This window comes from Rhizopus microsporus (assembly GCF_002708625.1).
Source record: "Rhizopus microsporus ATCC 52813 unplaced genomic scaffold scaffold_5, whole genome shotgun sequence".
NCBI classification, from domain to species: Eukaryota; Fungi; Mucoromycota; class Mucoromycetes; order Mucorales; family Rhizopodaceae; genus Rhizopus; species Rhizopus microsporus.
Genome location: NW_019671920.1, coordinates 730,884 through 752,933, shown reverse-complemented (window position 1 = coordinate 752,933; position 22,050 = coordinate 730,884). Strand labels below are relative to the sequence as shown.

General features: G+C 40.5%; 6 protein-coding genes across 6 annotated transcripts; 3 read left to right on the top strand and 3 right to left on the bottom strand.

Annotated features, from left to right (window-relative positions):
* Positions 1–166: 166 nt before the first annotated feature.
* RHIMIDRAFT_114937 (uncharacterized protein) lies at positions 167–10,736 on the bottom strand. Its single transcript, XM_023605306.1, has 4 exons — positions 10,562–10,736; positions 9,665–10,495; positions 433–9,590; positions 167–367 (listed from the first exon to the last, which is right to left on the bottom strand). The coding sequence occupies exons 1-4, from the start codon at positions 10,617–10,619 to the stop codon at positions 353–355; spliced, it is 10,062 nt and encodes a 3,353-aa protein (XP_023467863.1). The 5' UTR covers positions 10,620–10,736; the 3' UTR covers positions 167–352.
* RHIMIDRAFT_114946 (uncharacterized protein) lies at positions 10,371–12,665 on the bottom strand. Its single transcript, XM_023605307.1, has 5 exons — positions 12,320–12,665; positions 11,913–12,263; positions 10,934–11,851; positions 10,562–10,800; positions 10,371–10,495 (listed from the first exon to the last, which is right to left on the bottom strand). The coding sequence occupies exons 1-4, from the start codon at positions 12,519–12,521 to the stop codon at positions 10,598–10,600; spliced, it is 1,674 nt and encodes a 557-aa protein (XP_023467862.1). The 5' UTR covers positions 12,522–12,665; the 3' UTR covers positions 10,371–10,495; positions 10,562–10,597.
* Positions 12,666–16,212: 3,547 nt separating this feature from the next.
* On the top strand, positions 16,213–16,668 carry RHIMIDRAFT_191083 (kinase-like protein; the record flags this gene model as incomplete). The annotated part of the gene is made up of 1 exon (XM_023605947.1): positions 16,213–16,668. A coding segment is annotated over one exon (456 nt), but the record flags the coding sequence as incomplete, so codon positions are not given.
* Positions 16,669–16,854: 186 nt separating this feature from the next.
* On the top strand, positions 16,855–17,556 carry RHIMIDRAFT_200371 (HCP-like protein; the record flags this gene model as incomplete). The annotated part of the gene is made up of 1 exon (XM_023606450.1): positions 16,855–17,556. One exon carries the CDS (start codon positions 16,855–16,857, stop codon positions 17,554–17,556), a length of 702 nt encoding a protein of 233 aa, XP_023467860.1.
* A 1,114-nt stretch (positions 17,557–18,670) lies between these two features.
* Positions 18,671–21,122, top strand: RHIMIDRAFT_250301 (uncharacterized protein; the record flags this gene model as incomplete). The annotated part of the gene is made up of 8 exons (XM_023610714.1): positions 18,671–19,090; positions 19,150–19,159; positions 19,214–19,283; positions 19,340–19,682; positions 19,735–19,860; positions 19,913–20,680; positions 20,742–20,820; positions 20,869–21,122. The coding sequence occupies 8 exons, from the start codon at positions 18,671–18,673 to the stop codon at positions 21,120–21,122; spliced, it is 2,070 nt and encodes a 689-aa protein (XP_023467859.1).
* Positions 21,123–21,178: 56 nt separating this feature from the next.
* On the bottom strand, positions 21,179–22,028 carry RHIMIDRAFT_200862 (SMAD/FHA domain-containing protein; the record flags this gene model as incomplete). Its single annotated transcript, XM_023606488.1, has 4 exons — positions 21,179–21,329; positions 21,380–21,489; positions 21,539–21,591; positions 21,647–22,028. The coding sequence occupies 4 exons, from the start codon at positions 22,026–22,028 to the stop codon at positions 21,179–21,181; spliced, it is 696 nt and encodes a 231-aa protein (XP_023467858.1).
* Positions 22,029–22,050: the final 22 nt, after the last annotated feature.

The following is a 22,050-nucleotide window of genomic DNA, read 5'->3' as shown; positions in this document are numbered from 1 at the left end:
CTTCTCAGTGACAGTACGAGTGGACTTTTGAACAATAGCTTCAATATCGGTATCGACATGTGATCCACCCTTCTTAGCGCGTTCAGAAATATCAACGATGAGCTTCTCGTACCACTCGCGGACAATGACAGAGACGCTCAAGGCAGCTTCACCACTAACAATCTTCTTCTTTTCGTACTTAACTTTCTGCTTGTGATCATCAGCATCAGAATGATCGCTGTCAGAGTCATCAAAATCAGATTCAGTCTCGGAATCAGAGTCATGCTTCTTTGGCTTCTTGTCCTTCTTATCCTTCTTGGAATCACAAGGCTTCTTCTTTTGGTCTTTGGCCTTCTTCACCTTATCAGCCTTTTCACGTTCCTGCTTTCTGTGTTCCTTTTTCTAAGAATATACATGTTAGCTAGTATAATAAATATACATATAACAACTTACAGCCTTGTGCTTTTCGCAATGAGTAGCATTACGCTCAATATCGACCTTGATGGTCTTGTCACAGCGTTCGAGAACAACCTTGATTTGAGTCTCAGTTGCGCTGACCAAAGAACGCATTTGTTCAATACCGCCAGTTGTACTGAAGGACACAGCAGAATTGACGCCGATTTGTTGAATCTGGGTAGTGCTTTGAAGGATCATGCCAATAGACCATTGGATAGCGTTGACAAGTTCTTGAGAAGAGCTAGACTTTGTTTGACGAACTCTCTTGGAAACGATTTCCAATTCGGTAGTGATGAATTCCTTGGCGTCATTGATGACTGAGGTGATTTGCTTCGTGGCAACATTGATATCGTGTTCGCGCTTAGCAATTTCAGAGACTTCAATCATAAGCTCTTCAAGCCAGGTGTGAATAGTAGTCGTGAGGTATTCAACTGTGATTACCGTTTCGACATTCTTGTTTTGCTTAGTCTCCTCATGCTTGACGACTTCCTCATGTTGAGATTCTTGCTTATGGGTTTCCTTGACTGTAGTCTTGGATTCATATGTAACAAGTGCCTCACTGATGATGTGTTCGTGTTCGGTGATAACAGAGGTCATCTTGTCAAAGCCACCATAAGAGTTGGACTTGCCAGAAGACTCGACACCAATGGTCTTGATTTCAGTGGTAGTCTTGTTGATAGTAGACTTGATGTTTTCAACAGTTGAGTGAAGATATTGAATCTTTTCTTCGGACTTGATATGATCAGAGATCTTGGTTACTGAAGAATCAAGGTACTCATAGATACGAGTGGTTTCTTCATTGATAATAGACTCGATTTCTTCGGATGATCCACCCTTTTGAGAGGAGACAGAGACTCTTTCAGCAACGGTACGGAGCCATTCACGAATGGTAACCTTAACTTCTTGAATGGTCAATGAAGCGGACAAGGATGCACTATCATGGTGAACAGTCTCAGTGGCAGTGATATGACCGGCATGGTGGTGTTCTTTAATTCCGCTGACAACGTTGCTATGAGATCTTTCGATCTTTGTAGTGATTTCAACCGTAGTTTCCTTTTCAATGGTTTCGATGGTTTGAATGATCTCAGTGGTGTCCTGATTCTTTTCAATGTACCAAACAGTAGAGTACACACGGTTAACCTTCTCAATCAGAGTTTCCTCGGTAGACTTGATAGCAGAAATAAGTTCAGCAGTAGCAATACCAGAGAGTGTTGCAACTGAAATAACTGAGGCAGCTGACTTGGTTTCCAAAGAAGATAACTTCTTTGTTGCGGTATCCTTAATATTTTCAATGTAGGATGTAACCTCCTTTCTAGTGTTGGCAACCAAATTAGCAACATCCTTTGAAACATTGTCACCGCCTTGCTTGACACGTTCAACAACGGAGCTAGTGAACTTTTGGAAGAAGGTAACAAGAGAGGTTCTGACATCTTGAATGACAAGTGTGAGTTCACTCTTTACGTCCAATAAGGCAGATTCCTTTTGTTGGAGCTGCTCAATAGTGGAACCAACAAACTTGGTAGTGGAAGACTTGATGTCCTTGACTTTCTCCAAAGCCTTTTCAACTTCTTGAGTAGTGGAAATCTTGATGACTTCAAGCCTTGATTCAATGTCAACTACGCTAGAAGAACTAGACTTGACAGCAACTTCCTGAATACGGTTAGCTTGAGCAACAACAGTTTGCTCAATCCAGCTCAAGACATCTTGTTGATGTTGTTCAGTGATGACTGTGCTTGTCTTGGCCTTCTTGATAACTTCCAAGAATTCAGTCTTGGATTTTTCAACAGTGATAGAGATTTCCTCTTGAGAAACTTGGGATTCTTTGGTTTGCTTCACAACGGTTTCTGTGAGAGAAGAGATCCATTGGTTGAATTGTGTCTTGACGTCTTCAACTACAACAACTGTCTGTTGTTTGACCTTCTCTTCTTCTTCGACCTTTTGCTTATGAGCAGAAACCTTCTTGGCGACTTCAACAGCAATGGCTGTACCAGCGGCAACTGCAGCAGATCCCAAAAGAACCTTCTTGGCCAGGTCAACCTTGGATTCATGGTCCTTTTCTTCAACTTGAGTAACAGCAGTAGAGCCTGAAGTGCCGTGGTGGGTTGATTCCTTGGCCTTTTCAGTCTTGTTCAATACGGCTTTCTTGAAGGATTCAAGATGAGAAGAAACTTCGTGACGAGACTCCTCAGCAATTTGCATCAAGCGTTCAGAGACAGTCTTGGTTTCTTCCTTCTTGGAAACGACGACTTCCTGTACCTGTGAAATACGTTTCTTGGATGATGAACGTAATTCTTCAATAACAGCAAGGAAGTGTTCCTCTTCGACCTTTTCGTGTGAAGCAACCATGGACAGCTCATACTCGATCTTGGACTTGGCTTCATCAAGAGCCTTGTCGATTTCAGCATTGGATTCTTTCACATAACTTTCAACATCCACTTCGATGGTCTCCTTGCTAGTTGCAATACGATGATGAATACGTTCAATCAATTGAGACAGTTGACTAGAGACAACCTTGGTAGTTTCAGCGACAACTACAATACCGTATTCAACGCCCAAAGAAACCTTCTTGGACTCGGCCTTCTCAGTGGCTGTAGTAGTAGTGTGTTCAACAGTAGATGATTCAGCTACAACTTCAACGTGATGACCAATGATAGTCTCGGATACAGACAAGGTTACATCGACCTTTTCGTAGGCCTCATGACAGATGGAAGTCAGCTTCTCTGAGTACTCAACTTCAGTGACTTCAGTTGTAGCAACGGTAGTAGAGGCCTCTTCAACCTTGGATACTTGTACCAAGACGGTTTCTTGAATTTGTTCCAATGTAGCTTGAACCTTCTTGTTGGTTTCCTTTACCAATTCAACTTCAACCTTGTTTGAGGATTCTTTCACTTGATGAGTATGAGTGATACGCTTTTCAAACTCACTCTTGGAGTGCTCGATATAACGAGTAATTTCCTCACGAGACTTCTTGACAATCTCTTGAATATCGCTTTGGACATTTTCACCTCCTTGCTTACGACGTTCAGCAATAGAAATAGCAAGTTGATCCAGAGTACGGCGAACAGTGGTTCGGGTCTCTTCAATAAGGATACCAACTGTAACCTTTGTCTTTTCGATAGATTCACCGTGGCTAGTCTTGGAGTAGTCAACGCCTTCAAACTTCTTGCCAGCAGCAATAGTAGCAGATGATTCGTGACCAACAATATGAATTGAGGCAGCAGATTGCTTAGTCTTTTCAATGGTGGTATTGACCTTTGACAAGGTAGTTTCCTTGATTGAATTAAGCTTCTGTTCATAAACAGCGACATCAGTCTCTGAAGAAGTAGCAAATTCATGAGCAACGCGTTTCACTTCAGAGGTTTGAGTCCAAACAGTGCTTCGGATCCAAGCAAGAGTATCATGGAAGGAGGTCTGAGAAGTACCGATGACAGAAGTAGTTGTTCTCTTGGCCTTTTCAATAGCGACCACAAGTTCTTGTTGAGATTCATAAATGATTGTATCAATCTCTTCTTGAACATTTTCAGACTTCTTTTGAGCACATTCAAGAACACGCTTATTCAAGTTGGTGAGCCATTCCTTAACAGTGACCTGGACCTGGTCATAGACAACAACCAGAGTCTCAGACTTTTCTTGCTTGCTTGTAGTAGTAGTCTTCTTCTTGTCATGTTCATGAAGAGTCTTAGCGTTACCTCCAAGGACAACGTTGGTCTGAGTAACAGAAGGCTTCTCAACAACAGCAGTTGATACGCCCGATTCCTGTTTTTCTTGAGTTTCCTTGCCTTCATGGTGATGGAAGATAGCAGCGCTTGCCATAGCGGCAGCAGCAGCACCAATAGCAGTCAAAGCGGTCTTACCAGTGTTGCTAGAGGTCTTGTTCTCTTCAACAGCTGTAGAGACCTTCTCTTCGACCTTACCAACCTTGGTCTGTTCAACTTCAGCTTCGACCTTATCGGTTATTTGGGTCTTTTGATCGACATTAACCTTTTGGATTTCTTGGGTCTTGGAGATATCCGTCTTAACAGCATCAACCTTATCAGTGGTAGTGGACTTCTTCTCGGTGATGACACCAACCTTTGCGACCTCGGCCTTCTTTTCGTCAGAAGTATTGACAACTGTCTTGGTTTCCTTAACCTTAGATACCTTTGTGACGATTGTCTGAATATCCAAGACAACCATACGGGAGACAGTAGCGCCAAAGGAGTAGCTGGAGTAGCGAATAATCTCCTCCTTTGTAACCTCTTGTTTGTCAATTGATTGCTTGAAGTGAGTAATATTGGCCACGATGGATGCCTTGATGTTATCCAAAGAATACTCAATACGACGGCGTTCAGCCCAGCTAAGATAAGTCAAATGGGCATAGTACGTACGCAAGACCAACTTGGCTTCCTCAATACGAGTGGCAAGTTCGATCTGAGCAGCATCGACAATTGCAATGGTGTCCTGCTTCAAGGTTTCCTGAGATGAAGAGGATTCTGCAATCCAAGAGATTTGTTGAGTGACTTCCGTAAACCAACTAGTAAGCTTGGTCTTTGTTTCAATCAACTTGTTGCTAACTGTCTCTTGGGCAACACTGACCATCTTTTCATCCAAGACAACTGAGATCTCAGCTTGATCAGTCTTGCTGACTTGACTGTTTTGAGCCTCAGAGACTTCTTGAGTGATAGCATTCTGATAAACTTTGAGTTCAGAAGATAAGCTTTCTTCGGCAGTACGAGTTATTTCAAGCCAGTACTCTTCAGAGACTTCATAGTGCTTCTCAGTACGAATAGTAGTGACTTGCTTGGTGACCAAGGTTTCTGTTTGAGAGATAGCCTTATCAATTGTGTTGACAATGGAAGTTTGCTTAGAAGCCAATGTGGTAGAGGACTTCTCGACATGAGTTTTAACAGAGGATTTGATTTCACCCAATTCGGCAGAAAGCTGCTTACGAGAGTTTTCAACAATAGTGTTGATTTCCTCTTCAGAGCTACCGTTCTTCTTGGCAACTGAGATGGCTTCGTACAATCCAATGAGCCAGTAGCGAACCTTGACTTTGATGGTGTCGACAGTAAGAAGAATGTGTTCATGGGAAGACACTTCCGTAGTAGTGCTGCCTTCAACACTTGTAGAAACTTCCGTCTGAACCTTCTTTTGTTCTTCAATCACAGAGGCATAGTGACGATCAACTTCTTCTGTAGCAGAATCCAAGATAGAGTCGAAATCAAGCTCGCTAGCATAGTTGATGTCTTCATGATGCAAACGATCAAGGAAGCTTTCAAAAATACGAGCACGGTAAAGTTCCTTGACTTGCTGAATGGAGACATGCCATTCAGGAATGGAACCAGAGACGATGTGCTCAACAGAGGTGTAGACACGAAGATGCTCGTCTAAACGTCTGAACAATTCTTCACGAGATTCCTCAATAGTTTGAATCAACTCGGTCTTTGAAGCACAACGGTGAATGCGTTGGCTGAACACAATTCTCCATGCACGAACAATGGATTGGGATTCTTGAATGACCTGTACTGATGTACGCTTAGAACGACGCACAACAACCGTTTCAGTATTCTTGGACTTGTCGGTTACAGAAATCTTGGACTTGGAATCTTGTTTTTGAACGGCAGTGGAGGCCTTTGAGTCGGTCTTCTTGCAGTCAGAACTTTCAGTAAGCTTATCCATAATCTTTGATGCTACACCAACAACAGCTGTGCCAGCAGCAGCAGCACCAGCTACAATACCAACGCTACTGAGGATGTCATGGGCATCATGATGGCTTTCTTTATCATCAACTTTTGCGACATTGTTAGAAGAGCGCTTAGTCTTCTTGGCAAATACTTCATCAACCTTGAACTTGATCTCTTCAACGGTTTCGATAACAGCACCTTCTTCAATAGAAGCAGCAATAGTGTCAATGGAAGTAACATGTTCAGCATTCTTCTTGCCAAACACTGGTACGGAGAATTTCCAAGTGATAGCTTGGGCAGCCTTTGACTCGTTATATTGAAGCAATACAAGTTCGGCATCTTCAACAATACTGTCGGATTGACGAATACCCAAAGTATATTCCTCGTAACTGTCAAGCTTAATACGACCTTCAGGTGTAAGAGACCATTTCTGTGTACCAAGACCAGATTCAGAGGACTGTTTGATCAAGGCATTCTCTTGAACACCACCATGGACATCAATTACAAGCTTGGATCCATAGTTATACAATGAATCATCACGGAATGTCCAGAGCTGGCTCTTGTAGTCCTTGAAGCTAAGTTTCTTCAACACCAAGCTGGCGCCTTCAGAAGTAGCGTTATCCTTTACAGCAAGAACAAGACTGTCGCCACCCTTTGTATCGGCCTTGATGAAGAACCAAGTGGAGACAGGGAAGACACCATAGCGATATGACTTGGTGATCTTTGTGGTGGTAACCTTTTGACAGGTATGAACCCAAGTGATAACAGTAGACAAGGCTACATTAGCCTCTTTCTCGACTTGATAATTGGTGTAGACAGGAATGTGCAACTGAATAGGATGAGCAACTGACTGGTGCTCAGATTCAGTGGTAGTAGTGATTCTGTACTTGCTTGTTGCTTTGTCAACAACGGTTGTGGCAAAGTAAATAGTTTCGGAGTTGATCTTGACATAAAGAGCACCTTTGCTGGTAATATAGAACACTTGAGTAAGTGTGTCTGTGCTACTAGAGAGAAGCAACTTGCTAGCGCCCTTGTCGAACACAAGACGAAGCATGTACTTGTAGTTTACCAAATAACCGTCGACATAGGCCCACAGGAATCGCTTATGATCATCACGAGAAGCAATAGGAGAAAACGTTACTTCATCCTTTGCGCTTGTGCCTGCGCTCAAGAAGGCGTTTTCGTTACCAATACGGACAAAGAACCAATTTTCAGTACTAGGCCATTGGTTGTCGTGAGCCATCTTATGGTAGAAGGTAGACTTTAACCATTCAAATGCAAGAACAGCAGAAAGAGAACTCGAGACAGCACTGACCTTACCAGCCTCAATAATAGTGTAGCTGGATTCGACATTAGTAGTCTTTGTTTGATCGACAGGAACAAGAGCAGGGATCTTAATTTCCCATCGCTGTTCAGCACGAGCAAAGTTACTCTTCTTGTGAGACTTTTCTTCTTGTACAAAGACATCAACAGGACCGGACTTTTCGGTAGCAGGCTTGAGTTCCTTAACAGAGAGTACAAGGCTACGCTTGCCAGCTAAATGAATAACACCGCTGTCAAGGTCAAATTCCCAGTGTTGATCGGAGATACCCAATGATGTCTTTTGAGTGGAGATACCGACGCGTTCGCCTGAAGAGACATTATCAGTCAGAGAAGCATCGAGCACAAGGTTGTGTCCCTTGAGATTGACAAGGCGACCACCTCTGTAAGACCAGAGTTGACTAGCAAAGTCAGTAGTCTTGATAGGAGCAAGAACGACATAACTGCCGTCTTTGGCAATACCATTGGCCACATCAAGAACGTAGCCGTGAAGATAACTCTTGATCATAAAGTAACCATCAGTAGGGAAGAAGGGCTTCTGATGAGACTTGTAACGAACAACCTTTTCATAACCAGTGGGAACATACTGGTAGGAAAGGTGGAATGAGTCTTGACGAGAAGCATGCGTGACCTTTTTGATCTCGGTGTTAACAGTATCTTGCTTCTGGTTGTCGACAACAGTGGTAGAGTCTGCCTTTGAGCTCTGGCCGCCAAGGATGGAGGTGGCTGCGTTGGCAACTCCAGCGGCGCCTGCCAAGATAGTAGCACCAGCAGTGGCAATGCCCAAGTTGCCAGTAAGGTTGAGTTTATCAGTGACGGATCTCTGCTTAACAGCTTCCTCGTCTTCTTCACTGTCTTCATCGTCGTCGCTTTCGCTTTCTTCAACGTAGTCATCAGAGCTCTCTTCGGTTTCCTTGACTTCAAGCTTATGATCAGTGAAACCTTCCACTACTTGACTAGAAGCAACAAGACCGCCAGTGATGGCAGAGACGACATTAGTGACTTCTTCAGTAGTAGTCGTAGCTGATTTGCTAGATCCATAAACAGGCTTGGAGAAGACCCAACGAAGCCATTGTTCAGATTTGATGGAGGCCTCTTGTTGACCCTTTTCGTTAACAAACTTGCGAACGCGAAGTTCATGAATACCGACTTGAGCACCAGATACAGAGGTACGTCTGGAGTTGGAGACACCAACAACTAGGCGCTGGTCGGATCTCAAATGAATTTCACCATCAGCAGTAAGTGACCAGAATTGATACTGTGACATGTTCTTTTCACGAACATACAAAGGCGTACGCAAACCACCTTCAATTAAGACACCCTTGACTGGAGTGGCGTCTAAAGCTAATCCAGTTTGAGCATTAATAAGGTGACCATCCTGGTAGAACCAGAAGTGCCATTGGTACTCCTTAAAGTTGATAGGTCTCAAAGTAACCTCGTATTCAGTAAGGCCGTCACTGCCAGTAATAGGTTTCTTTTCAACAGTCAAGGCAAGGCGCTCTTCACCATAGTTAACGCGAATGAAGAAGCCTCCCTCAGGGAACACACCCCAGCGACGGACAATAGTGATCTTCTCGGTACGTTCATAGCGATCAACATTGGTTGTGGTAACAGTAGTCTCGCTAACGCTTTCAATAGAAACATCTTCTTTGCTGTTTTCCAAGACACCAGTAGCCTTCGTACCGTTAGCTCTTCCAAAGACGGGAATAGCAAAGGACCAGCGTTGATATTCAAGGTCAAGAGAGCCTCGAGTGTGCAATTGGACTTCAGCGCCATCAACGGCCTTGTTACCCTTAGGACCCAAGACGAGCCCAGGACGGGACTTGGGATGTAAGTGACCATCTACAGTAAGGCCCCAGATTTGGTTCTTTCGTTGTCGCTTCAAGAACTTTTCATGCCATTGGATAACATCACTTCCAGGGTTTAATGCACCACCAGCAATGTCAATGACATAGCCTGTTTCAAGGTTAGCGAGGCATTCTTCATCCTGAACGTGCCAGAGCTGACGACGGAAATTCTTGGTGTCGAGCTTCGCAAGGATAAGCTTGCTTCCTTCTTTACGATCAGAGACAGTCAAAACAAGAGAACTATCAGCTTTTGAACGGATAAAGAACCAGTTCTCGGGGAATACACCACAGACATGAGTGACAAGTTTAGTGTGTGAAGAAGTAGCTAAACATAAAAAAAAGAGGGGGACAAGGATTAGCTCATTGCTTATTCTGAACAGTATATTTAACGGTATTTACCTTGGCCGTATCTGACTGTTAAAAGAATTCTTTCAGTACGTGACAAGACTTGAAGTTCCTTCTTGTAGACATCACTATAGCGGGATTCATAATGACCATGGACAAAGCCCCAGTTGTAGTGCTCGGTTGTGTTGTTAGAATAAGCAAGTTGGACATGGAATTGTTTATCTTGCTCTACAAGGACAAAACCAAGGTTATTTTTGGCTTCAGAGACAATTGAGCCATCGGTCTTCACGAGCCATCGTTGGCGTTGGTCAATTGTATGCTTATCGGTAATTAATTGTTCTCTGATCTGAAGTTCACTTCCACCAACCAGATCATCTTCCGCATGAAGGACCAAACCGGTAGCCACGTGAACAAGGAAGCCGTCACGGAAGGCCCATTGGAATCGTTCGTAGTGTCCGACTTCCAACTTGCTGACAATGACGGTAGAGTAAGATTGTGACTTTTCAGGTACCAAGGCGAGGCCGTTATGTGCGGTAATGAAGAAGGTATCTTCTGGCCAGTTGGCAATACGATGAATTGTCTTTTGTACATATTGGCCATTCACCTTCTTGCACTCGTTCAAAAGAGAGACCTTCCAGCTAGACAAAAGTTGGCGGCCATTTTCAGCTTTGACTTCAGGAGATAAGAGACCCCATCGGTGCTCTTGCTTGACGGAAACGTGTTCAACAAGAGTGAGTTTATAGCCAGATTCAGTAGATTCTGGGATAAGAGAAAGTGCCGAATTTGAGCCATGAACGAGATAACCTTCTGTGGTAATGAACCATTTCTGAGACACAGAGTTAGCCTGGCGTAATTCCTGACGGATGGTAGATCCAACTGCGACGTCTGGAAAAAATTAAATGCAAGAAAATTTAGAGAAACGATACACAAGGGTAATACTGTGCAACTTACTGTTAACATCAATAGCCAACTGGGTGGCAAAATTGATTAAAATACCATTCCAGTGCATCCAAAGTTGGTAACGCCAGTCCTCCTTGCTGATTTTAGACAAAGTAAAGGAGTCTCCGGAAACGTTTGCAGTAAGAACAAGAGGAGATTCATTAGTACTGCCACTGGTAAAAGAGCGGATGAAGAACCAGCCGCTTGGGTATTGGGCATAATGATGATGAGTAACAGACTTTTGGACAGTTGTCTCTGTAACAGAAGCTAGGGAAAAAAATAAATAATTAAAATCCAGTTACAGCTATGCTGCCTTCATGTTAAACTTACAAGACTTTTGCTTAAAGACAGGCAGAACAAAATTCCATCGCTGTTCTTCATGATCGGGTGTCTTCCTGGAGGCCAAAACGAGGTTTGCCTTTTCTCCTGATTGTGCGTCAATAGCAAGTACCTTGTCCTTGTGAGTCTTGGCATGAATAAAACCTTCAACAGATAGACCCCATTGCTGATTTTCATAACCTTCTGACTTTTGCTTATACTGGCAAAGCTCGGAACCATCAACTATACAACCACCGCGTACGTCCAACACCAATCCTGAAGCCTTATTAAATAGAAATCCGTCTTTGTGAGTCCAGAGTTGACGGTTATAGTTTTGCATATCCAGTTTAGTAGCGATAACTTGTGCAGCAAGCTTCTCAGTTTCAAGAACAGTAATGACAAGACCGTGCTTTTGATTTTTGATAAAAAAGTAGCCCTCGGGAAATACACCAATTTGCTCGGTAGCAGAGACAATTTCAGTAGTTTTCTTTTTGAAAATAGGAAGAACAATAACAAACTTTTGATGAGAGTGGACTTTGTGGTCACTTTGTTTTTGAAGTAAGACATTAGCACCTTCACGGTTCAAGTTAAACCAATTATCCTTGAAACCGAGAACATAGTGTGGATCACTCTTTAAGCGGATAGAGCCAGAAGAACCCAAGGCCCAGGCTTGTTTAGTTAAATCCTTATCAGAAGACAGTGGAGATTGGCAAATAGGGGCTTCATCAGATATGTTTTCAGCACTTAAAGCGAAGCCAGAGGCTTTGTTAATCAAGCGACCCGTTAAAGCGTCATAATGCCAGAGTTGGCTTTCATAATTAGTTTTACGGAGAGGTTCAAGAGACAATTTGCTACCGGGACCATTGACGGAAGTAGCGTCAACGCCAACGAAGTAACCGGTAGATTCAGACTTAATAAAGAACTCGTTTTCAGGGAAGTTATCCGATTGAAAATGAGCAGACTCGTCAAGACAGCCTTCTTCATCTTTTTAAAAAACGCGTGAGTGATATAATGAAAAAAAAAGGACGCGTTAGAAAAAACGTACCATGATGAGAATGAAGAGAGGATGTACTAATGCTACCGAGAGAAGCACCACTAATAGTACGCTTCAAACTATCAACGGAACCAGAAATAACAGAACCAACCGTGGTACGCTTTGCAGGCAAGACAAATTCCCAGCGCTGCTCCTTGCGTTCCTTGACATTTTTCTTGTCAACCAACTGTAGATGAACATGTTGGCCTTCACGACGAGAGAAGAAGGAGTCCTTGATTCCAAGTACAAGGTTAGAATCTTTTGCCAGATAAATGTGGCCGTCAGAAGAGAAACCAAAGGTTTGACCATCAGAGGAGTTTGAGTCTCTTTGAACGATCACATCAGAGCCAGCTTTCGCAGCACCTAATGTAAAATTGGTCAGGGTACTGAGACGCGTCAAATGGTGAATAAACAATTACCTTTAGCAATATCGAGAACAAATCCGGTCTTCTTGTTGTGAAGGCGACCATCTTCGCTATGTTGCCAGAGCTGTGAGTCAACATCCTTACTACGGATGGAGGCGATAACCACAGGTTCACCAGCCGCGAACTTTTCGACTGACAAAACGTAGCCGTTATTCAAATTTTTAATGAAAAACCAGCCTTCAGGAGAAGAGGACATAGTTTCTAGTACTTGTACAAGAGAAAAAAAGGGGGTAAAAGGAACAAAAAAGTGAAAAGGACATTGGGTTTTATAAGGATTATGCTGGAAAGGTTACAATAGTTCTGTGTTACCGTACTACCTGAAACGTTATTAAAAAAAGTCTAATTTTCAAATGGGCTTTTTTTTACTTTCCAAAATGAAGCCGTGGTCCGGTTGTAGAACTCCTCCTTCTTTTCTACTTTTTTAAAAATAAAAAGACAGATAAAAGTAGTGTAATCTAGGTTTAACCTATATTCATGACTTTTGTCATTATTGATAGATAGAGTTCAAAAAAGGAAAATTTTGGCTTATAGTTGTCAAAAATTCGAGAAAAATTTTTGCATAAAGTTAACTTCTCTTTCTGTTTGTTATACAATATTGAGCTAATAATAACAACAGCAGTACATGAATATTTATGGCGTTACTTTATCAAGTTAGTACTTGACCTACGCGAAAACTACTTCATCAAAGGCGCGATATCAAATAGAGATGAGTCTACTGACAATCTAAGAGTAAAATTACTGTTATTTATTCTCAAAAAAGGAGAGTGAGAAAAGATAAACAAACAGTAAACAATATCTTTGGCTGGAACATACTTGAATAATCCATTACTATGAAATAGGTCTGGCTATAGTTACACAAATATTTATGCGCCATTTGCACCCGTTCATATATAAAAGAACAAAGGGGGGTCACTCATGCGTAGTTGCCATGACAGTAAATCGATTGTAGTCTTCAGATAGCATTGTTTACTTAAAAGCCACTTTAAGGGAACCTAGCACAGCATGAACGCCCAAGGGGCCACTTGATCATTTTACCATCGGAAACTTCCCGAGCTGCAAAATAGGTTTGACTATTTACGTTCTAGTCCCGAGAACACGACTTTAGGGCCTCTTTTGGTTTCCTTTTTTATTATCGTGTTATTTCCCCACCTTCATTTACTGCTTTCATCCTCTTTCATAAAACAGTGAATGAACTATGATAGCTGAAAGAGCAAGTTTCTTCAAGTAAACTAGTAAAGTAGATGAAATAGACTATAAGTGATGCAAGAAGAATAAAGCTTACATCATTCTTTCAAAGTTTTGCGAAAGTGTTCACAAACATTGTTCTGTTACAACCAAACAGACAATACAGCCAATAGAATAGATTTCATTCAAAACGCGATGAACACGGCTAATAATAGAGAAAGAAGACGCTAAGGTATATCCGGATGAAATGGAGATAGCTTGACATATCTTCTAGCAAGGCTTTTCATTCTTAAGTAGCCCTTTTAGACAATAATCTTGTGTTTCTTTGGTACTCGTTGGTTTTTCTATCATATTTCTCATATTCCTTGTTAAATTTGGGTCAATGCTCTTTGGTATGGACTGCGGAAAGGCACATGCAATAGTATATACCCACAAGCGTTAACTACATCCACAGCAAAATGTCTGTGGAGGGTTTGCAGTTACATTTCAAAGTGAAATATCCGTCGTCTTTGAGCATTGATCGTACCTTAATCTCAGCCATAGCCAATATATTAATTTAACCTCAGCATACAACGCGTCATTTAACATTCACCAGATTTTTACTTCCGCCCATAAATATAAAACAGTAAAAAGCCAATAGCTAACAACTACTATTTAGTTATAAGAGTGAATCAAAAGATATAACTTCATTTAGTTCCTCTCCAGAATGTTAATGACTAGCCCAACCCTTCATATGCTTGAAATGTACTGTTATTAATATTCTTTCTCAATTTCAACGCCACTTTTTGAGCAATCCCGGTCGTCCATTTTTGACATGGAACTAACTTTTGCAAAAAAATTAAAAAATGTAATGAATGAATATTAATGAAACGTACGTTATCTGCTATTACTGATTCAGTTTTATCCGATGGCTGTACCATTCTCAGCTGACGAGATATATCTGGAAGCGTCTGTTTGAATATGTAAAAGAGAGTCTTTAGACAGAGCGACACCACACGAATAGTTCATAATACAATGTAGTATATATGGCTCTCATGTATTGATAATTTATCTTTTTCTTTACTTCTTTTACACAATTGGAGGTTATTGCTTCACATACTCAGTGCTTCTTCATACTATATGTACGATTCGGAAGTCACTGAAGATAATATAAAGCGATCTCTAGATCTCATAAAAAATGCGATACTAGAAGTGGTCTTGCTTACAAATGGTAGCCCAACTTTACATTTTACTATTGAAGTTCAAAGATTAAAGACGGAATCCCGAAGATATAAAGAATACAATAATGGGATGAAGAACGTAAATTTGATAGAAGCTACTGAGGACAATGAATCAACAGCATCAAGTAGTGATTCCATTGAAATAACCAGTAAATCCCAATAAACCCATTCAAGGTGTCACTAAAGAAGAGTCTCTTCTGAAGCCGATTTGCATGATACCAAAATCAAAGCAGCCAATCATAATGTAGCAAAAAGTATATTCTTCAAAGTTGAGCCTAAAAAGTAAAAACATATTCATCTATTGGTAAAAAAAATTAAGACATGTCCACTTTTTATGTCTTTTTGGACTAGTAAGCAACATCGGTAGCAGTGGCTGTGGTGGTCACTCTTTTTAATATTTCTTCCAAGTAGTTATTTTCTAACAATCTTCGTCTTTTTTTTTGGGTAGGATTCGTTCTACGTTCTGGGAGGTCAACAATAATAATAGTTGGATCTAACGCGTTGTGATTAGATAATTTGTTTTCAGCAGAATATACTTTCCAATTTTCTAGACTTCCTCTCGAAGTTTATTCATTACATCTTTTTTATTACATTTTTTGATTACAAGTGATTCGTCACTCCAGTTTTCCAAAGCGTGTTTTAAACAGAAGATGACTCTTTCGGGTTTGTCAACTTCATTTTTCATTGGCGGTAATTGAGCCCGCAAAGCCTATACCAAGGCGTCCTAATGAAAGGCCATGTTGCCAGGCCATATTGAGGAAACTCTGAAAAGAAAAAGAGATAATAAAAAGAAAAGAAGTGTTGCCAAAAGCTTTATGCTTTTTACAGAGATAAATAAGCCCGGAAAAATAACGAATGTCATTATGCTACTTTCTATACTTGGTGTACTAGTTTAATACTTACCAACACCGTGTCACTATGAATACAACCAAAGTTGTCAACATACAAACTTACATACAGATACTCATACAGTAACAGAATGGGCTTTAGTTAAGGTTTCGTTGGGGATGTCGAAAACAGAATTTGTAATGACTACTTAGGAGTCAGCCAAGGCGCCAGCATATACTATGGCTCCTCTCCCAGTCTGATAGATTACAATATTTTTCTGGGAATAAACGTCACGTTAATTTATCTGTTTATGCATCTTTTTCTTCCTACTTTTATTAGATGCACTCTTTTTTTTCTTACTTTTATCTTTGCCAATAAAGTAAAAAAATGCAAAAACGCATAGAAGCAATTATCAAACATCAAGAGTATGAAGGAAAGTTGAATGGAAAGGATGTTTTCGTGAAGGAGATTCCTTTGGAAGATCTCGATAATGATTGGGAAAAGAACATGGCTATACTTGAGGACTTGTCTGATGAATATATTCATAAGCCCTGCACTATCTTGGTGTACAATAATAAAGCACTTGCTATTGCTAATCATTCAGAAAGAAACAGCCTATGCAACTTTCTCAAATCGGAAAAGCCAAACTTTTTAGAGCGTTTGAAGCTTGCTGAAGCCATCATTTGTGGTCTGATATATCTCCATTGCCATAACCTTGTCCACTGTAACCTAACATCTTCATGTGTTATCTTGGATGAAAATAATACTCCAAAGTTTCGAAGTGCTGGTTTAGTTAGAGTTGGAGTAGATAATACAGCTAACAACTCAGTTTCTGAAAACGCTGTTCGTTGGATGGCCCCGGAATTACTCACAGGCAGTCCTCCTTCTTTTAAATCTGACATCTTTAGCCTTGGAGTCATCCTATGGGAGATATTAGCCAATGGAAGCTATCCGTACAAGGAATTGGTGGACAATGCATCCATCAGTGAAATGGTACTTATGGGGTATCGAAACCTCTTTCCAAAAGACGTGCTCCCCAGTTACAGAAAGCTTGTTGAGAACTGCTGGCAAAATGATCCAGATGACCGTCCAAAATCTATTGAACTACTTAGTATTATGCATTTTGTTGTGCGCGATATGAAGAAGCAATTTGGTGAAGTAGAAGAATCAGGCATGACAAGCACTGTAAAACATTTTGGAATGCTAAACCATAAAAACCCTGTTGACAATATTTTTGATGTCGCCAAGTATTGCTACAAAATAGGCGAGTATAGAAAGGCTATGGCATGGTATGAAATGGCTGCAGAGAAAGGAAATGCCAACGCTGTTTATGAGATCGCACAAATGTTTATGTATGGGATCTATGTAAAACAAGATTACAATGAAGCAAAGAAGCGTTATGAAGCAGCCGCTACTATGGGATCCACTGACGCTATTTGCGCTATAGGCCAAATGTATAACTATGGTTGTGGAGTAGTGCCAAATAAGCAAAAGGCTATAGAGTACTATCAACAAGCAGCAGATAAGGGTAGCGCAATGGCCCTGTATAACATTGCCCTGATTTATTTTTATGGCAACGGTGTCAACCAAAGCAATCAAAAAACTTTAGAGTATTTAAACAAGGCTTCTAAGATGGGTCTACCTAATGCTATAGGGTTAACTGGTGTTATGCATTCTTCTGGTCGTGGTATAGAGAAGAACGGTGCAAAAGCCATGAGCTGCTACCAGAAAGCTGCTAGGGAAGGCTATGTTTGGAGTATGTACAACTTGGGACAGGAATATTACGAAGGAACTTTTGTATGTCGAGACTATGAAGAAGCAATGAAATGGTACAAAAAAGCCATTGACAAGTGTCAGTCAGATGCCTTATGTAAAATAGATGGAATATACAAAGTCACAATAGACCTTGAGGAACCTTATCACATGGCACTTGATAAGTATGATGAAGTCAAAGAAAGAGTCAGGTCCATAAATGAACTTTTGATACAACCGAAATGAAGGAATAATACAAAAACTTATCATCTTTTCTCTAATTCTTTATCGCTTGAAAAGTAATACGAAACATGTGTTGGAGATATCTTTCCCACTTCTGCAGTCCAAAAATTAGAAAATACAAGTAGATGGAATGAGTCCGTAATAGTTTATGAACAGAGAAAAGAAAAGGATTCATGACAAAAAAAGAAATTGATCTTATATGCAATAATAAATGTTATCAACCAATTACATCTACAGATTATAGATGCTGTAGGCTTAATATGAGATATATATTGAACGTATAACGACAAAGGATGTAATCTTCTTTAATATAAATGTAGAAACACAACAGTATCTCCTGAAGAGTGGATAAGAGCATTATCTATTACAGTGTGATGCTCTTTAAACTCTTCATGGTTATCCAAGGCATACAAAGTGCTTTTGACAAAGTTAATATAATAGTCAACATAGCTGAATATTTGCAATTTCAAATGATGATGTTGCACCTCAAAATCGTAGTTGTTCTTGATCTAATTTTTGGTACGACTATCTCAACATGAGTCCCTTTATTTGACCATGGCTCAAGATTTATATGAAAAGCGATTTCATCTATAAGAACAAAATTACTCATGTAATCCATATCCGTCTCCTCTTGTCCATTTCAAAACCATTTCATTTGTACAACATTATCAAGTCTATTTCTCTGAATTGAATGAATTACAGTCAAGGCTATATTAATGAGACAATATCCATTTATGAGTTGCATAAAAGTTTCATTAGTCAAGTTAGTGCACACTTGGTTAATGTGTAACACTAGTTCCTGGGAAAAACCTATCTTTTGGAACATGACGATAATAGATTGACCCTTTTCTTTGGATAACAGTACGTACAACACACTAGGTTCAATGAAAAGTGCACTAAATATATAAAATATATCAGATGCGTCGAACGTAATGCAAATAGTAATAATAAAATTATTCTTACTGCTCACACAAGTAAAGAGATGATCTCAATTTCAGGTACAGACAGCCCAATTAGTGGCGGAAAACCAAATCAAAAAGGAAAGAGAGTGAGAAAGAGGAAAGAAAAACTATAGCAACAAAAAAAAAAGAATTTTTTTTTTCTCTCTTTTTTAGTCATGTCTGAAGCAATCATTGGCTTGATCAACAAACTTCAAGATGCTCTTGCGCTTGTAGGTGGAAGCGATAATCTAGACTTGCCTCAAATAATCACTGTGGGCGAGCAAAGTTCAGGAAAATCGTCTGTTCTCGAGCACATTGTTCAACGCGACTTTTTGCCTCGAGGAAGTGGCATTGTCACTCGTAGACCTCTTGTCTTACAGCTATTCACAGCTTCAGACACAACCGAATATGCAGAATTCCTTCATTTGCCTCGTCAGCGATTTTATGATTTTGAACAGATTAGACAGGAAATTATTAAAGATACCGAAAGGATTGCTGGAGAGAACAAATGCATTTCCAAAACACCCATTCGATTAAAGATGTACTTGAATAACGTTCTCAATCTTACTCTTATCGATCTTCCAGGCTTAACCAAGGTAAAATGATTGCGTGTTTTGTGTAGCAGATATTTGACAACTAACGTAATACATTGTAGATTCCAATAGGTAACATATAAAGAACCTCCCCCATTTGTCTATAGTTATTAACAATTCAAGAAGGCGATCAACCAGACGATATTGGCGCACAGATACAAGATCTTGTTCTGGATTACATTTCAAAACCTAATAGGTAGAAAATAGATAATATCTTGTCTTGAAACAAAGAATAACTTGCATAATCTTTAGCATCATTTTGGCAGTGACCCCTGCAACAATCGATTTAGCCAACTCCGATAGTTTGAAATTAGCAAGACAGGTGGATCCGGAAGGAAAGCGTACGATGGGTGTCATCACAAAGTTAGATCTCATGGATGCAGGGACAAATGCGCTCGATGTGCTGACAGGAAAAGTGTTTCCCTTGAAATTAGGATTCGTTGGTGTTGTCAATCGCAGTCAGCAGGATATTTTGACGAGTAAATCGATGCGTGATGCTATCAATGCAGAACAGCTCTTTTTCCAGAGTCATCCAGCTTATAGAAGCATAGCTGATCGTTGTGGGTCGCAATATTTGGCCAGACAATTGAACCATGTATGAAAAAAATATTTGTAAAAAAAGAGGAAAACTTACCTGGATATGTTAGGTCCTTGTGAACCACATCCGTGAAAAACTACCTGAATTGAGAACAAAATTGAGTTCTCTCATCGGTCAAACGCAGCACGAGTTATCACAGTATGGGGAATCAGCATTATCAGGGTCAATACAACAGGTAGATTAAAATAAGAGGGGAAAAAGACAAGCTTACTTATCAATATATGTAGAGTTCACTCGTTTTGAAATTGTTGACCTTGTTCTCAACTGAATTTGTATCGTCTATTGATGGAACATCATCCGAGATTTCTACCAAAGAGCTTTCAGGAGGAGCACGTATCTACTTTATCTTTAGAACCGTTTTCAAGCACGCGCTGGACGCCATCCATCCTTGTGCAAACTTGACAAGTGCGGATATCCGTACGGCCATGCGAAACTCAACAGGTCCTCGAGGATCATTATTTGTGCCTGAGTTGGCCTTTGACCTCCTCGTGCGGCCTCAGATCAGAATGTTGGAAGCACCCAGTCTGCGTTGTGTCCATCTGGCTTATGAAGAATTGACCAAGATCTGTCAAACATGTGGCAGTAAGGAGATCACTCGATTCCCAAAGCTGCATTCCCGATTGGTGGAAGTGGTGGCTGATTTACTGCAAGAGAGATTGGAACCTACCTTGTCCTATGTGCAGAGCCTTGTGTCTATCGAATGCTCGTATATCAACACAAACCATCCCGAGTTTCCTACTGCAGCAGAAGCGCTTAAGCAGCTAGACAAGAAGTATAAAGAACAAGAAAGCAATGAGCGTAAAAAGATGATGCGTCAGTACTTGAACAACGAGATCGCTTTAAATAGGACCACTAGATCCATGTCCATTGCTTCTACTGCGTCAAGTATCTCTACTATCTCGCATACATCAAAGAACTCGACGATAAATCAAATGTGGAATCAGCATCCACATGAGAGAATAAACAGCCAAGAAACAGCACAGACTACTCAACCAGTAAGTTACTATAACGAAGGAAACAGGTACTGATAGTCGCTAAACTTTTTGTTCTTTTTAGAACGAATCAAGCAGTGATATCGATGAAGGATTTAGAAGCAAGAGCACTGAGAAAGAGGAGAGAGAAGTAGAGTTAATACGTACGTCATGTCAAACGTTGGTTATCTCATATTAACAATTGTATATAGGATACTTGATCATATCCTATTTCAATATTGTCAGAAAGTCGATACAGGACCTAGTGCCCAAGGCCATTATGCACTTTTTGGTAAACTATACAAAGGAGTCTGTACAGAACCGATTAGTGTCTGCGTTATATCGAGAAGAATTCTTTGAAGAACTATTAAAAGAAGACCCAACCATTGCTTTGGAAAGAGAAAGGTGCAAGACAATGCTGGAAGTATACCGTCAAGCCTCCAATTTGGTGAATGAAGCCTTGTAGACACATTTATTGTAAATACTATTAAAAAAAAAAGAATAACTTATTGTATACGTTTATTATATTTCTGCATGTAAAAGTACATAATCTCTGGTACTGCTACCAAACTTTAATACATCCTGTGGCTTCAATTCAATGAAGCGTGTAGTAGGTATTTGTTCTCCATTCAAGAATGTGCCATTTGTTGCTTCGAGATCAATAATAAACGGTCTACACACTGGTAGTTAGTCTCTTTTCTTTTTATTATTTTGTTTACTTACTTTATCACTTTTCGAAACTTTCCACTTTCATCTTTTTCGTCTACCTCTCTATATTGAATAACAGCATGCTGTTTAGAGCAAGAAGGATGATCCACTGGTATGTCTACAACCTATAACTCTGTTAACCATGATCCTTTCTTTTACTATTCTTGATGTTACCACTCGATCACGTCCTATTAAATAAGAGCTTTGTCTATGAATATGCAGCAAATCTATGTAAATATTAGAAACCAAGGTTAAGTATGCCTCATTTGGATCATCCTATACCGATCTGTTCATCTTTCTTAAACACATACAGTCTCCATTTTTTGTCTGGCTTTGCTGCTTCAGGTGGTTCGTTATATTTGAGCTCTACGCCCTTGACTGTATTGGTTTCTGCTGCCAATTTTCCAGAAAGTCCAAAGTTGGGTCCTTCTCTTTCAGCAGGCTCTTCTTCTTCTTCCTTTCTGTCGGTACTTGCTCCTCGTCCACCCCATTCGTGTCTCCTTTGACGAGGTGCATCTTTTTGATCAGGACGATGTCGACGACGGGGAGAAGGAGGAGAGTGTCGTCGGCGTCTGTCGCGAGGCGAACGTGATCTGTTTGGTGATCTCGAGCGAGTACGGCGTGGAGATCTTGACCTTTGGTAAGAACGTGAGGGTGAGGGCATCTGACTTATGTGTGTGATAATG